This window comes from Apiospora marii (assembly GCF_038362585.1).
Source record: "Apiospora marii strain CBS 49790 chromosome Unknown utg000012l_segment0_segment0, whole genome shotgun sequence".
Lineage (NCBI taxonomy): Eukaryota > Fungi > Ascomycota > Sordariomycetes > Amphisphaeriales > Apiosporaceae > Apiospora > Apiospora marii.
The window spans coordinates 565,989-581,388 of record NW_027117383.1 but is presented as its reverse complement, the minus strand read 5'-3'; the positions used below and the strand labels follow the sequence as shown (position 1 = coordinate 581,388).

General features: G+C 54.2%; 6 protein-coding genes across 6 annotated transcripts; all 6 read left to right on the top strand.

Moving 5' to 3' along the window:
- Nucleotides 1-94: 94 nt before the first annotated feature.
- Nucleotides 95-677, top strand: PG985_014978 (uncharacterized protein; the record flags this gene model as incomplete). Its single annotated transcript, XM_066834744.1, has 2 exons — nt 95-195; nt 260-677. The coding sequence occupies 2 exons, from the start codon at nt 95-97 to the stop codon at nt 675-677; spliced, it is 519 nt and encodes a 172-aa protein (XP_066677354.1).
- An 846-nt stretch (nt 678-1,523) lies between these two features.
- PG985_014977 (uncharacterized protein) lies at nt 1,524-2,069 on the top strand (the record flags this gene model as incomplete). Its single annotated transcript, XM_066834743.1, has 1 exon — nt 1,524-2,069. One exon carries the CDS (start codon nt 1,524-1,526, stop codon nt 2,067-2,069), a length of 546 nt encoding a protein of 181 aa, XP_066677353.1.
- Nucleotides 2,070-2,290: 221 nt separating this feature from the next.
- On the top strand, nt 2,291-2,611 carry PG985_014976 (uncharacterized protein; the record flags this gene model as incomplete). Its single annotated transcript, XM_066834742.1, has 1 exon — nt 2,291-2,611. The coding sequence occupies one exon, from the start codon at nt 2,291-2,293 to the stop codon at nt 2,609-2,611; it is 321 nt and encodes a 106-aa protein (XP_066677352.1).
- A 3,809-nt stretch (nt 2,612-6,420) lies between these two features.
- PG985_014975 (sodium/hydrogen antiporter nha1) lies at nt 6,421-9,568 on the top strand (the record flags this gene model as incomplete). Its single annotated transcript, XM_066834741.1, has 2 exons — nt 6,421-8,580; nt 8,642-9,568. 2 exons carry the CDS (start codon nt 6,421-6,423, stop codon nt 9,566-9,568), a joined length of 3,087 nt encoding a protein of 1,028 aa, XP_066677351.1.
- Nucleotides 9,569-12,682: 3,114 nt separating this feature from the next.
- PG985_014974 (HlyIII-domain-containing protein) lies at nt 12,683-13,796 on the top strand (the record flags this gene model as incomplete). The annotated part of the gene is made up of 3 exons (XM_066834740.1): nt 12,683-13,246; nt 13,327-13,563; nt 13,632-13,796. 3 exons carry the CDS (start codon nt 12,683-12,685, stop codon nt 13,794-13,796), a joined length of 966 nt encoding a protein of 321 aa, XP_066677350.1.
- A 472-nt stretch (nt 13,797-14,268) lies between these two features.
- Nucleotides 14,269-15,188, top strand: PG985_014973 (uncharacterized protein; the record flags this gene model as incomplete). Its single annotated transcript, XM_066834739.1, has 3 exons — nt 14,269-14,641; nt 14,751-15,040; nt 15,096-15,188. The coding sequence occupies 3 exons, from the start codon at nt 14,269-14,271 to the stop codon at nt 15,186-15,188; spliced, it is 756 nt and encodes a 251-aa protein (XP_066677349.1).
- Nucleotides 15,189-15,400: the final 212 nt, after the last annotated feature.

The following is a 15,400-nucleotide window of genomic DNA, read 5'->3' as shown; positions in this document are numbered from 1 at the left end:
CCGCCAGTTGATGGTCGAGTTCAACGCAAACTAGGCCAATAAATCTGGAGACACATAACAACTCGAACCTCTGAATCAACTGATACTTATAAACATGGCTACCGCTGCTGTTGAGACTTGCCAGCCCCTGGACTTTGGTGTTGTGGGGATCCACCGCAACCCATCTACTTCGGACTTCAAGTCATCCCTTGACACGTAAGGACTCTGGCCAAAGCTAAACTTGAAAGAAACACTGAATGTGGGCTTATTGATATACCAGGTACAACGCTCTGCCAGATGATAGCGAGCAGCCAGATGTTGGACCTGGTACCTTGAAGGCACTTGCCGAGATTTTCGTTCGCCATGGCGCCCACAAGGTTTACGGGTTGCATCTGGTGCATGGCCACTCTCAAGCACCTCAGGGCACAGTCATGGTTGGAACCACCTTCGTAGAGGAAGGAAAGAACATGTGTTGGACCAAACCAACCCCGGTCTCAGAGCTGGATGAGGATGTCCACGGGCACATATACCAGCTGAGGGATGGTGCGTTCATCCCTTACGAGTATCGACGTGGACGTCTCGACGCCAAGTTCTATGAAGTAAACGATGCCTTCTTCAAGGAATTGGCCACTTATCTCGCGGTCCACAACCTGGCAGGTCTGCTCGGCTTGGAGGTCTTGGATCGCCCCAGGACCTGAACTGTGGAGAGTATGTCCTTGGCATTCATGGAACCGTTATGATCGAGAATAAGGATATCGTCAGCGGTTCCTCGTATAGGAAAACACAATTCGTGTTCGATCTCAACGGCAACCAGGAGCCCGACCCTGTCCAACCTGGTACGTCACACATGGAGACCACATACGATACTCACCGAGTCTTGGTCGGTCCCCAGTATGGGCAGGCTACTATTCGCGACGTAGTCCAAGGACTGAAGGAAGCCAAAGTTTTGGCCTAGAGATGGTATTTCGAGACAGGAGAAGATCGACAGCTTAACTTGATGCTGAGTTTGGATATGCAGAGATGAGTGAGAAAACTCCGGGAAATACATCTATGAAGGGGTCAGCAGGGAAGCAGTTACACCTATATCTTTTACACGCTCGGTATAACGCTATCAGATAATCTCGATTAACGTAAAATCAGCACATCAAAGTCGTGTTTTCTCATGGTCGCACATGTTCCTGTTTATCCCCCAAAGATCAATTTGACGCAGCAAAGAATGCTGAGGCGTCCTTCTTACCACACATAGCGTTTCTCTGCACCTTACTGCAGCGCCGCGGGGCTGGAGGGTACTTGCCTTGTGTAGATAAAACGAAGATAGAAGGAACCTGCCAGGTATCTTATCACTGGTTATCCCATCTTAAGTAGCCCAGTCCTGCCTGACCTAGCACCAGAGAAGAATTGCAAGCCTGAACATCAGCTGATCCTGCAATCCGAAGCTGCACCGAACCTATCACCCTCACAACCCTCACAACCGCATTAATTCACGAAGACTATCCATTATGTACCACATAACTATTTCCAACCCAGTAATTATCACAGTCACGATGTATCACGGCATCTACGGTCCTACCAACTACTCACCTTTCCGCCTCCCAAACTTGTACCAGCCTCCTGTCAACCTGCCGGGACAGCCGAGACAAAGACAATACCCACCTCCGATCACTCCTTTCAGACCGGCGTACCCATGCGTTCCGATAAGCGACCCATACCCATATCGCCATTTCCCGCCCATCCACTCGCCCCGGCTTTCGGCAACGAGACGCGACCAGGCCTACTCTGGCTTCCCGCCCGAAAACCCGCGGGAAACCAGGAGACGGCTGGACGCCTCCGTAGACGCAATGTATCGTCAGACGAGAACGGATAAGGAGAAGAAGGCAGCCGAGCAGGCCAGGGCAGCCAAACAGGCCAAGGCGCAGAGGAAAGCAGCCGCTCAGAAGAACACAGAGTCACCCAAGAAGGCCGAGGCGCCTGAGAACCCCAAGGCACCCCAGACGCCCAAGAGATCGAGCACTCCCAAGACGAAGGGCAGCAAGAAGACATCGGCACGGAAGGCAAAACTCCGCTCTTTCCGCCGCAAGTTGCGCGACTAGCATGCCCGCATCAGAAAGAAGAAACCTCGTAAGTTGAAGCTTACTGGGGTAGCCAGCTTGAGAGCACGTCAGAAAGAATACTGACCCATTCAGCGCCAGTTGACAAGGGCAAAGAACCGGAGAAACCGACGTCCACTCAGATTATCGTTCGACCGTCACCCGTTCAACCGTCCTCCGTGACCAGCCTTGCAACTCCAAGCCCGTTTGGAGATAGAGCATACATGGCTCGTCGGCCTCGCCCTCACAAAGCCGACTCCGACGATAAGAACACCAAGAACAGCAATCGCACGGCCACCCCTCAAATCGTCCTGGGAGGTACACCGGTTCGACCGATTTCTACAGTCAACCTGGCAAGTCCAAGCCCATTTGGAGACAGGTATCACATGGCTCGTCGCCCTCGGAAAGTCCAATTCGACGACCAGAATGAGAAGGACGACAAGGAGAATATCAAGAAGGGCAAAAACAGCATCAAGGATGGCGAAACGAAGGCCGCGGGCGGCAAGGCGAAGGACGAGGATGGCAAGGGGGAAGCCAAGGACTGAGGACCAAACGTGGGGGTTGCAGAAAAAATGATCAGCGATATTGCCGTAGCCACAAACCTAGAACACCCCAATTGACGACTCTGATTGATCCGAGTCAATTGAAAGCCGATGACCGCAGCTGCAAACTCATGTGACCATGATACAGATGCAAGGGAAGGATTCCGCGTGCCATGTCGCCAATTGCAGGGATCTCAGCCGTTGGGAGCGGCCCCTGCTAGCAAAGGCCAAGAGCTGCAACAGTGCAAATGCAATCCCGGGCGCGACAAACGTGGGGAACCACAGGACCACTCGGTGTAGCGTCGGGTCACTGAGGCGCTGGAATGGGTGGAATTTAGTTGGTTGCGGTAGACTCGGGGCCTGCGTTCGGGGTCGACATCCGTGTACCCCCAAGACCAGCAACTTTCGGTGAGGCTGCTGGCGACTGGGCGACCTAGTGCGCCTGTCTCAGCCTGCACCTAATACGCTGCGGTCTCCAAGAAAAGATCAATCAAGTGGAAATAGGAGAGAAATTGGCCCCCACACTATCGGTGGGCAATTGAAACCACCGGAGCCGGACCGCGAGTCGGAGGCATTGGATGAAGGGGGACGGTTGGACCGCAAACGCCCTCCCCCACGCTACGGCCCTCCGTTAGGCCCATCAGTGCACGTTGCATCGTTGGAGCTTGGCCCTTCTGCAAGTTCATGCCCAGGCGCAAATCAAGCAATTGAACAAGATTTGGACAAGCCTTGCTTGGGGGAACGGCGAATCTCTTGGGAATGAGCTTTTTTTCCTCGTTGGCAAAGCTTCGCTCGCTTGCTTGTTTGCGTCCATGACGATGTAATTCGTGGTTGGGTGACCGCCAGTCCACAATGCCGAGCATGCCCAGCCTGGCGGGCGGTCTTGGGGCCGCTTGGCTGATGAAATTTTGGAATTTTCTTCATGCCCAGCATTGCTTGGCTGGCAAGCTGGGCCAGCGCCCATCGCGCAAACTGGGCCAAATCTTACAATTGCAAGCCGGCCGGCCTGCCGACTTATGCCTGGAAGAAATGCACGGAAAAATTGCCTCCTCCCCGCCCCATGTTTGATGCTGGTAGGCAGACGACGCGTGTGACGTCGCGGTGCGCTCCGGAGCCTGCCAGAGACTATTCAAAATTGCGCGATACCTAAGAGACAGCCGGTCGGTCGGATACAAGTACAGAGAAAGCGAGGGAGAAAAGCGCCCGGGCCCCAGTCGCAAGCGACGTAATCCTATGGGTCCCGTCCCTCTGGGGATGAGCCGCCAAGAAGCTAACCTAAAATGCTGCGGGAAACCACTCCACGGCAGTATCCACGGAACTTCGGCACAACAGCTGCAGCTGAGCGTGTTGCTTTGCTTTGTTTACTCAGCTTGGCCCAATTCCGCCGAGCAGACGTACAACCCCGGTGCTTGCTGGTTGGCATCGTGCCGCTGTCTCCTTGGGCACATGGGAAATGCGTGCCCAATGCGAAAACCACGGTGTCGTCGCCATGGGAAAGGGCGACAGATAAGAAATTGAAGAAGCAGAAAAAAGAAACTGCGCGTTAGGAGACAATTGAGGCTCACTAATGCAAGGCCCAATAGCGAGCCAAAAACGCTAGGAAAAGAAAAGTCAATCAATCTGCATGCAGCCGAACCTTCCAATCGACGGGAACTGGGCCAGAGATAAGGCATAAGACATGGAGCGTGATTCGAGAGGTTTAACGGGTTTTAGATGCCCATGATTGAGCGGACGAACATCTCATGGTATCTTCCATGTAGCGGCCATGTATTGCCAGGAGCCAGTTTGGCCAACGAATCTGATGGACATCCATCCGGCTGCGTGGAAAGATGCAACCGACATGGATTTTGCTCACATGTTTGCCGATCCTCCCACGATTAGCCAAACGGCTGCAGGAATAAACGGTTACTACTGCAATAATATTCTCGAAGCAATTTGACCGATTGATTCTCCCTATGCATGTCTTTATTATCGAGTATTTGGAAAAGTGTTTCATTAAAAATCAAGAGTCTGAGAGTCTGGCAAGTTACATGCCAAGGTTTGCGGGTGCGTGCTGTACAATGAAAGCCGATAGGCAGAGTGGTGTCTTCGGCGATGCTGTGTCCAATGCACGCAGCGCAAAGTCCAGTCTTACAGCAGGCGCGAACAAGCTTAAAAATCGTCGCTAGCTTGTGTCACTATCAGGCCCAGCTAGTCAGTGCCAAAGCTGCCCTGCAAGCATGCCGTCGGGACGACCGTCTCCCTGGCGAGCGCCTTCCCGCAATCAGTCAGATCCTGGAGTAATCAAAGTATGCTGCAGTTTGCACCTCAGTTATATTGCCCGTCGGTCATCTGAGCCCTCTCCTCGTGTCATTCAACCTTCGGATAAATCGCACCCAGATCGGGGAATGCAAAGGGTAATGATCAAGCACCCCGCAATTCAAGGTCTGCATTGCATCAAAGGAGGTTGAAGCTTCATGTTCCGTCAAAAAGCCTGGACGCCAACCAGAGATCAACTGAACCAGGCGCTTCGGGAAGCTTTATGAGTTTTGTGCTCCTCCAGAAATATCATAGGCACACGCATACCGCTACTCTTTGAAAATCATCAATAGTTGCTCGCAACTCGAGAAGGTTCCGTCACGTTACGACATTTCCGTGCTTACAATCATACGTGACAGCTCAAGAACGAATATGTGAGGTGCATAGCAGAGGAGCGCGAGGGGTCACTGGGAGGGGTCAACGTTATAGATTTGCTATCATATGCATCTATCTGCTCGTCGGTAGGCGAACAGGGAGGTTATCTAGCCGATCAGCAACCACCACCACCACCCGCGGCGTCGTCGGAACCTTGGAGGTACTTTTGCACTACATGACATAGCACAACACACTACGCCCACTCGAGAATGCGCCCATGTTGTACGGTATTGGTTTTTTTGTGGCGATTGGCGAGCGATGTTGCTCAGCCATCGCCCGCCAGCACCCAAGAACCAAGGGACCCCTGGACTTTAGTGGACGTGCAGGCCTAGACTGTCCCCGCCTCGGCCTTGTACGATTTGCTTAGCGTGTTTGGATCCTTACATCGGACCCAGCTCCCAGCGGCCCCAAAATCCTCATCGTCAGAAGTTCCCAAAGCGCTGCGGAACTTTAAAATGACAGAAGATTCCCATTGCCTTGGCGCACGTCGGCGCTCTTATTTTTTCTCTCTCCTTCCCCTTCCCTTTAACCTGTTGTTGACCCTCGATCCTGCAGAGAGGTATTTCTTCTATTTTTCTCTTCCGAACACCAAATTCCCTCGGAAGAAAAATTAGATCGCGGCTTTTGGTTCTCCTACCTCCCCCAGGCCTAATCACTGCAGTCGCCTTAGCTGTGCGCCTGCTGAGAGGAAGTTGCTTGTCCCGCCCACAACAACAACAACAAGCTTGTGAGAAGCTTTGAGCTCGCTACGCTCGCTCGACCACCACACGACTTGCACGAATTGCGCTCCTTCGCAGCGATCCCGATCATTCCCAGCGCCGAAGCCCTCTAGCTATTGTCACCGTGGCGCCCAATTGCCCGCTGCAACCGTGCTCGACTAGGATATCGACACGAGAGAGTGATCTGAATGCCTCGAGGTCGGTTTGTGAATAGCGGGTTTGTTTTTATTGGGGTGGCATCGGTCTCGAACACAGCTCCGCGACCAATCCCTCACGCCCGGGGTAAAACCGTCTTTGCACCCGTTTCCGACCAGCGGCCGAATTGAACACCTCATCCGAAGCTGGGGTTTCCCCTTTTTCAATAAACCAATACGAACCAAAGGTTCTTCCGAGGGTGAATACCCCGGATAATCACCAGCCATGACGTGGGATCATCTGTCTGTGACCAAGTCACACTTGGTGTACATCATCCTGGGTGGTTTCACATCACTTTTCATGCTCTGCTCTACTATTATTAAGGAGCGCATGTACATTGGTGAAGCTACCGTAGCTACGCTTTGCGGTCTCATTTTTGGGCCGCATGCAGCTAATCTTATCAATCCAGAAACATGGGGTAACACGGACGAAGTTACACTCGAGTTCTCTAGAATCGTCCTCGTTGTGCAATGTTTCGCCGTCGGTGTCGAGTTGCCCAAATTTTATATGGAAAAGCACTGGCGGTCCGTCGTCCTCCTGCTGCTGCCCGTCATGACCTTTGGCTGGCTCATCACCAGTCTCTTCATCTGGTGGTTGATCCCGCCGCTGAACTGGCTGGAGAGCTTGTGTGTGGCGGCCTGTGTCACGGCCACCGATCCTGTCCTGGCCTCGTCCGTTGTTGGTAAGGGCAAGTTCGCCAAGCGTGTCCCCAAGCATTTGCGAGACTTGCTCTCCGCCGAGTCCGGGTGCAACGATGGCATGGCTTTCCCCTTTATCTACCTGGCTCTGTACCTTATCCAGGATCATCTGGATGCCAGGGAGACGACGTACCACTGGATCGTCTACACTATTCTTTACGAGTGCGTGTTTGGCGCCATCTACGGCTTCTTGGTCGGATACATTGCCCGCCACGGTATCAAGTTCGCCGAGAAGCGCGATCTCATCGACCGAGAGAGTTTCCTCGTGTTCTACTTTGTCCTCGCCTTGTTTTGCGCCGGATCTGGAAGTATTCTGGGGGTGGACGATCTGCTGGTGGGTTTCGCGGCAGGTGTCGGTTTCTCAAACGACGGATGGTTCTCATCCAAGACAGAGGAGTCTCACGTCTCCAACGTCATTGATCTGCTCCTCAATTTGACGTACTTTGTCTACTTCGGCACCATTATCCCCTGGGAACAGTTCAACAACGTCGAGATGGGTCTGTCCGCTGGCAAGCTTGTCGCTATCTCCGTTCTCGTCATCTTCTTCCGACGCATCCCGGTCATGTTGGCACTGAAACCGTTCATACCAGACGTCAAAACCTGGCGAGAGGCGCTGTTTGCAGGACATTTCGGACCTATAGGTGTGGGCGCCATCTTCATCGCCATCCTGGCTCGCGCCGAACTCGAGACGGAGCACACGATCCCGCTTGCAGAGCTGCCCCCGGAAGGAACACCACACCATGCTCTGATCACTCTCGTCTGGCCTATCGTGACGTTCATTGTCGTTTCCTCCATTATCGTCCACGGATCCTCGATTGCCGTTTTCACACTTGGCAAGCGCATCAACACCTTGTCGCTCACCATGTCCTACACCGCCGCACCCGAGGATGGTCCTTCCTGGATGAACAGATTGCCCCGAATCTCGTCCCAGTCGCGATCACAGGCACGCACCATGTCTGACACCGAAGGCGACGATGAGAAGATGCCACAGTTTCCTCCAGGCACACTGCCACCGACTGGATTTCCTGGCCAGTTCCTCCGACGCCGAAAGGATGAAGAGAACGGCAGGTCGCACAGCCGAGCCTCTTCCCACGGTCGCAGAAAGAGAAAGGTGTGGGATGATGGAATCGGACCTGGAGGCCCCGTCACCGAATCGGCCATTTTCCCCCAGCGACGTTCCAACAGCAATTTCGAACCCATGTCTCCGGGTGCCGACTCTACACAAGACAACCAATTCGACGACAAGGACCCCTCTGGTACACTGGCAGGCGACGAGTCTTCTGGCGACCTGCGAGAGAAGGGCTCCGAGACCTCCGAAAAGGAGGCGGAGAAGGCAGAAAAGAAAAACGCAACCCGTGCGGCGCGCGAAGCCGATGGGACAGACCAGCGAAACCGTAGTCAGCCCGAAATCGGCGTCTACCACGAAGGGCACCACATTGTCATCGAGGACGAAGAGGGCCAAGTGCTGGCTGTGGAAGAGACTCACGGGGAACACCATCCGGCCACCTCTAACTTGGAGGGCCTGAAAGACATCGCCCAGCAGGAGACTCAAAAGGGCAACTGGAGCTACGATTCGTTGAAGAAGCGCGTCGGGGAATGGCGGAACGAAGAGGCCCAGAAGCGAAAGGGCAAGACCAGTTCTCAGAGACGGCATGAACCTGCTCGTGCCTATCAATTCGGCAACACTGTAAGTTTATATTACATTGGTAATATCCCAATCCTGTAGGCGCTGTGCTGACTTGAAATAGATCATCGTTGAGGACGAAGATGGTGAAGTCGTCAAGAAATACGAGCTGCCGTCCAGCAAGGCCCAAAACCCAGAGCCCAGCGAAAAGGCTTCTTCGACTCTCAAATATATGGGTATGGGCCTAGGCAAGAAGGCGGAGAAGGCTCTCAAGGAAGCCCAGGAGGGCGGAGAGGCGTCTGGAAAAGGAGCAAGCGAGGCAGGACCTTCCCGACCCGCAGCCAAGCCCAGCAATGCTAAGCCCAGCTTCGCCGAGTGGGCTGGCTTCGGTCAAAAGGCAGGCGGCGAGGGCAAGAAGAACGCTGGCGCGGTTCCCGAGGCTGCGGAGGAGGACGATCGCAAGATCCGATTTACGATTGGCGGTGAGGGTCGGCGAATGACCAAGGACGATTTCCTAAGGGAAGTGCAGAAGCTCGATGTCAAACAAAGGCGCGAGGTCATCCAGCAATCCGACGCTTCGCCAGCTATGAAGGCTTTGGCTAAGGAACAAGCCCAATCTGGCGCCAATCCGGCAGCCGCCGGAATCTCGAGGCCTACAGTCAAGCGGGGAGAAAGCGACAGCGGTCGACAACAGAGCAAGGCGCCCGCCAAGGCCCAAGAAGAAGCCCCCGTCAGCCGTGGCCGAACCGGCCAGGGCAAGTCGCAGGTTGCGTCCGGTACGGGCTCGGATGGCGCCGGTGCTGGAGAAGCCACTAGCGACCAGCCCGAGACGGCTGCAGAGCATCGCCGGCGCATGGCGGCTCTGTCGACGATCCAGGACGACGACGATGTGGTCGAGAAGGAGACGCCGGCGGAGCGGAGGCGGCGCGAGGCGGCTTTGGGCCTGGGCGAGGCCCCTGCGGAGGACAGCGACAGCGATGATGATGATACCCCTCGAGTGCCCCCGGCGCGGCGGGGAATCCGGTTCGCGGAACCGTCACCGCGGCAATAGGGGCTCCGTTGATGTGTGGCTCTTCTTGTGGACTATGGTTACTGAGGGTTCGGGTATGACATATGATCATGAAGCACATACGGATACCTGCACATACGCATACATGCCCAGCTCACGAAACGAAGGAACGGGGGGGGGGGGGGCATTGCTGCTCTCATTGTCATTCATGTTTTAATGTAGAAAGCATAGCGTGCGCGCGTGTAACGAAAGACTGGCTCGGTCATTGGGTTCGATGGGGATTATTGTCTCTTGCGTTTCGCAATTGGCCGTCGGACGAAATGGTACATATATATATATAAATGTCGGTTAATACTAATTTCCTACTAAACAATCTTGCTGATGACTTCCTGAATTTGTTGGTCTAGATCTAGGGGAGGGCTAGCTGCGGCACTGTAGACTTGAATTACCCCGCTAAAGCTGTCAGGAAATAGGGGTGGTGGGTGGTGTTGGTGGGGTTGAATGTCGCCCAACTTTACCTCGACTAGTGCCAGTGACTTACCATATGAACCGTCCGTCTTATTTGAATTCGCCAGGCATACATGGGACTGTAGCGAGTGACGAGAAGACCACTTTGGCCTCTGGCCTTGGAGCCCTCTAGAATGGTTTCATACTGTCAACGGCTGCGCGGCTATGGCGTTTGCCGCACGTGGGTTGCCACCACTGGGCACGGCTACGGCTGTCATAATGTCACATCCAGTGAATTGAAGATAGGTCGGGATTTCTCGGTATATCAGGCAATAAGCGACAAACCCAGTTGCATGCTCTGAGACGGAGAACTTTGATCAATCAGGTGTATCTTCGACGATATAAGCAGACCCGTCATTGGCGGCCCCTCTCACCCAGTCTCTCGAATTCGCCAAAATTGCTACCCCTACTACTAACACTTCCTTGTCATGCTTTGATATATAATTCCAAGAGATGGCCGGGGTTCCTAGGGGCAGGTACCGTTGGCGCAGCAGGCCGGTCCCTGGCAGCTGCTTTCGTCGCAGAACTGGGAAGGGGTTAGCACTGGAGTGAATGCTGAAGAAGAGGAGATTCTAGCAAAGGGACGGACTTACGCAGTCGGCTCGACCGTTGAGGTTGTTGACGCTCATGGCGGGAGATGCGGCGGCCATGGCGGCGGCAAAGGCGACGATGACGGCTACGACGCGCATTTTGACGGAGAGGGTGTGAGCGAATGGTTTTCGGTGGGGTATAGATGTGGAATGTATGACACGAATTATATAAGTGATAGTGTACACTGCGACCGGCGCTGATGATTGAAGAGATCGTACTTGGGCAAAAGAGAGGCAAGGTTTGTGCTCGATAGTTTGAGAATCCAGACGGGAACAGAGGCATGGTTGACATCTGGGCTTTATATAGCGGCCGGCCTCCTTGGTCATTATTTACTGTCGGCTCTCGAAACGGTCAAGTAAAGATCTACACCCATCCTATCGTAATTACCAACTGTCGAAATTTTGAAACGAGGCTTATCGTTTGCGGCTGAAACATGCCGTTCTGGCCTCTTTCTGGTTCTATATGCAAGTGTGCGACGAGAGGCTTCCGAATGCATGGGAGGACTTGTGCCGATCCAGCCTCTGCCGGATCTCGGCTTCTATTTGGAGACCCTACGGAACATACGCGGATGTTATGCTCGTTCTTTCGAGTAGTATCTGGGCGTTCTCAGATCGTTTCAGGAAACGTTGCTGATGTATCCTTGGGGGCCCCTTAAAGCGCCGAATGAGGCAATGGACTTGGGGGAGGGGATCGGCCCCTGGACCAATCATGGGGAGGGTGTGCACGCTGGGTCCCATGATCAGGCGATTACCGACAGGCTGGGTCGACACTTTGGTCGCTTTTACCCCGGTTATCGCGCTTGGGGAAGATACTGCTGGTCGTCGTTTTGTCTTGTTTTCTACTAGGACAATGACTGAGGTTTTCAACGTCGAAGCTCTGCGCGTCTGATTCCCGAAGATGCTCTGCGTCACCATCTCCAGAACACATCGGATATTGGTTACTGATTCCTTTTCGAGAGCACATTTTCAACGTCAGAAAGCTTATTCGTACTACAAGCGCTCCCCATTTGCCCACAGGCCCATTCTCGAGAATGCTATCCGCCGTCGGCTCTCCGTGCTAACTTGGACGAGTCCCGAAACCATCGCACCTGGACCTGTGATTACGCGGCGACGGCTACAGCGCCGAATGCGTATGATTGGACGCATAAAAGAAACGATGATGCATCACCTACACTAGATTACGCCGTGGTTTACGATAGCCCGCAATGTTTATTCGGTTGCATAATTATGGTTGACCATTTGTGGCAATGCTAAACTACTCAAGAAGACGGTGCTTACTTAACCATCGGAGACCTACAGGATTGCCGGAATGGTGGACAGCTCATTCGGAATGTATGAGTGCTGTGGACTCGGAATCGTCATTGAGAACAGCGCCAGATGATCCCGGAATTGCCTTCGGCCAATCTGCCGACTCTGACGGGCACGGCGGACCCTTCCGATCGGCACGTCTCTGGGATGAGAACCCGGCTGTCTAGGGCTGGCACTTATACCTCCGCAGGCTTTACGGAGTACTTCTGGCAGCCACAATGATTGCCGAAGAAATGAGCTACATGGTCCTGCAGACTCATCATCATCCTGGAACCATGGTGTGCATGCATGTGGTCAGGAATTCGATAAATGTCACGGCCCACTTGGATGTTGGTTCTCGTCAATTCTGGCATTCCCATTTTGCTGGTTGGTACTCACCTCGACGCCTCCAACACCAGGTAAACAGGCTAACAGAGACCTGCATCTTAGCACACTTACTACTTCTGAATGGGCGCTCTCGATTACAACACCGCAATCCTCAGGTAGAGTATTACCACAATGTAGTAAACTGTCCAGTTCCGGTGGGGGGCATCCTCCGCCGCACTCCACTCTTTTGACACCGTTGCGACTTGGACCTCGAAGTTTGCTGCTAAGGAAAAGCAATGAAACAAGCTGGGAGCGCTTCTTGCACCTACCTAAGTCCCCTCCACTTTCTTGCCATTCCCAAGCTGGCACTTGGAGTTCCCCTGTTTGTCAGTCATCGTGCGAGCTGCTGAAGTCGCTCTAACTACCAGCTTTCTTTCTGGCTACCATGAGTCCCCAAATCAGAAAAAGAGCGCCTGCTGCCCAGCCTGACGGCGCCGAGCTGCCCAGCCTTGCCTCTCCCGAGAATGCCACCTTGCTGCTGAAGAAAGCGAAGACGCGGGCCCTTCTTCTGTTCGACGAGCTGCCGGTATGGGCCAAGGGGAACGACTTCATTCTGTCCGGCTGGCGGCCCGAGACGAACTCGTACTGGGAGTGCATCAAGAGCATGGGATACGTCCACAACGAATCCGTCAACATCTACTCCCACCTCTTCGCTGCGATATGGATGGTCGTGCTGGGAGCGTGGTGGGCCATGCATGCGCAGGAGCGGTACCCAGCGACGGGGTTCGACGACGGTCTCATCTTCTTTCTGTTCCTCCTAGGGGGGACCGTCTGCTTCCTCCTCTCGACGATCTACCATGTGCTGTCCAGCCATTCGCATGCAACGCACGTCTTCTGCCTCAAGCTGGACTTCCTGGGCATTCTCGTCGTGACGGCCGGGTGCTTTCCGCCGGGCCTTTGGTACACGTTCCCGTGCGCTTCTCGCCAATCGAAGTTGAACTGGATCGTGGTGGGTGCTCTTTCCTCACTCCAGGCTTCATCGCCAACATGAAACATCAAAATGGCGTACTAACCGATAAACGGGTCTAGGTCGATCTCGGTGCCCAGCTCATGGCTGCCATGCTGGCTCTCTTTTCTAAATCGTTCCAGGCCTCCAACATGCGGCACGTTCGCGGATTCGTCTTCTCCGTCATGGCGTCGTCGGCCTTCTACCCCATCATCATCAAGATCTCCCAGGTCGGCTGGTCGCGCGCTAACGAGGAGTACGGGGCCTCGCTCTATGCCTGGACTATTCTCATCTACCTATGCTCCGTGACGATCTATGCGGTAGGTGCTCTTCTCCCTATCCGTCCACGAGGCATTTTGCTAACGACAGGTCTCGGGAAATCAAACAGGTGCGACTGACTGAAGCTTGGAAACCTGGCGCTTTCGACATTTGGGGCCATTCGCACCAGATCTTCCACGTGGGGATGGCGATTGGCCTCACTGTTCACTTTATGGCGTTTGTGAAAGCCTCGCATCAGTTTTATGCTGTGAAGCAAGGCCAGTGTCCCGACTAAGTCAATACTAGATTGCTGAGATACATGGTCGGGAGTATGATCCAAAGCTCCTGTAGGGAGGCGGATAAGTAAGGAGTGGTCGATGCTTGTGCTTGTGGTTAAGTGCTGTAAGCTCAGTATTAGTGGTTCCCTGCATTCTGATATGACCTAAGAGGTCAATGCGATTCGGGACCGCAGGTTTGGCAGTCTGTATGAAGCGCCAGGCATAAGACTCTTATTGAACTGGCGGGTATAGAGTTAGATACATGGCATTATTGAGATACTTCATGTTGTCTGCATCTAGGTTACCTACGAGGCCAATAGTTCCTTGCAGAGGCCTAAAAGCTGCTGGGCCTAGCAGAGCCAGCACCAACCACCAACTATGATATCTCGACCCCACTTGCACAACCCAAAAAGTCGGCAACGGAAAAGCATCGGCACCGACAGATCCACCACCCCCCAGCGCAAGTTGACAAGCGTCCCGCTTAGCGTCATGGCTCCCAGCGAAATTTCTGAAGAAGCTCCAGCTGCTGCTCGTGCCGCTGATTCAACCGCCACTGTTAGCCATTTTGAACTCATCTTCACCCACGACGGCCCCTACCTCTCCGGCATTGTTCCACCACCAAATACTCCGGTCTTCACCTCGAATTCCTCTTCTGCCGCCGCTACAGCTGAGATCCAATCTCTCGAGCCACTAGATCCGGCCGATTGCATCACCTACGTCACCTACATCAAACAAATCCCCGGCCAGCCACCAAACCCCGGAACAGACATCAAGATGGTTCAACTTACCGAGGTCGTCGACGAGCACTTCCAGGAGAACCAGCCTGGCCCTGATGAGGAGGAGGACGACTTCACTGATACTGGTATGCCTACCACGTTGCCCCGCTCAGATTGTCGCATTGCGATTATCTCTGTTGGTTTGCGCGCCTGCCATTGTGCCCGGTTGCTGACGTAGCTTCCCCCCAAATGTAGATTCCGAGATCTCCAACGAGTCCGACTACGACCCAATTGACGAGTCCTTCGCCGAGCGCCTGTACGCCCTGCGCGACATCGTACCTCCCCACACCCGCTCCTCGATATCCAACACCGTGACTGCGACGACCGATGCCGTCAAGTCGGTGCTGAGCTTTAGCGGCAAGACCATGTGGGTACTGGCCAGCTCTGCGCTGGTTCTGGGTGTCCCGTGGGCCCTGGCGTGGGCCGAGGAGCAGCAGGTGATGGAGATGGAGAAGGAGATGAAGATGCGCGAGATGGGTGGTGAGGTAAGTTGAATCGGATTCCCAGATCTGTGTCGCGGTTGCTAATGGTTACTTTCAGATGCTCACTGCTGGAGCTCCCGGACAGGGCGGCTCAGCGACCGCCGAGCAGGTCGGCGCCGCCCTCGGCCGCGACGTCAAGCCTGCCCTGTAAGGTCCATGACCTTGTCCGTCGTGGTCGCACTTCGACCGCAACCCGTACCTCAACCCCAGGCGATGTGTCTTGCCGAGATACCAATCACCTTGTACACTATTATACGACCTTCAACCCAATCTAATCCTGCCCCCTTCGGAGCCCCGAAAACGCCATGTCATGTAATACGGGGCTGGAGGGGGCAGCATTCGCGAGTGGCTTTACGTCTCACC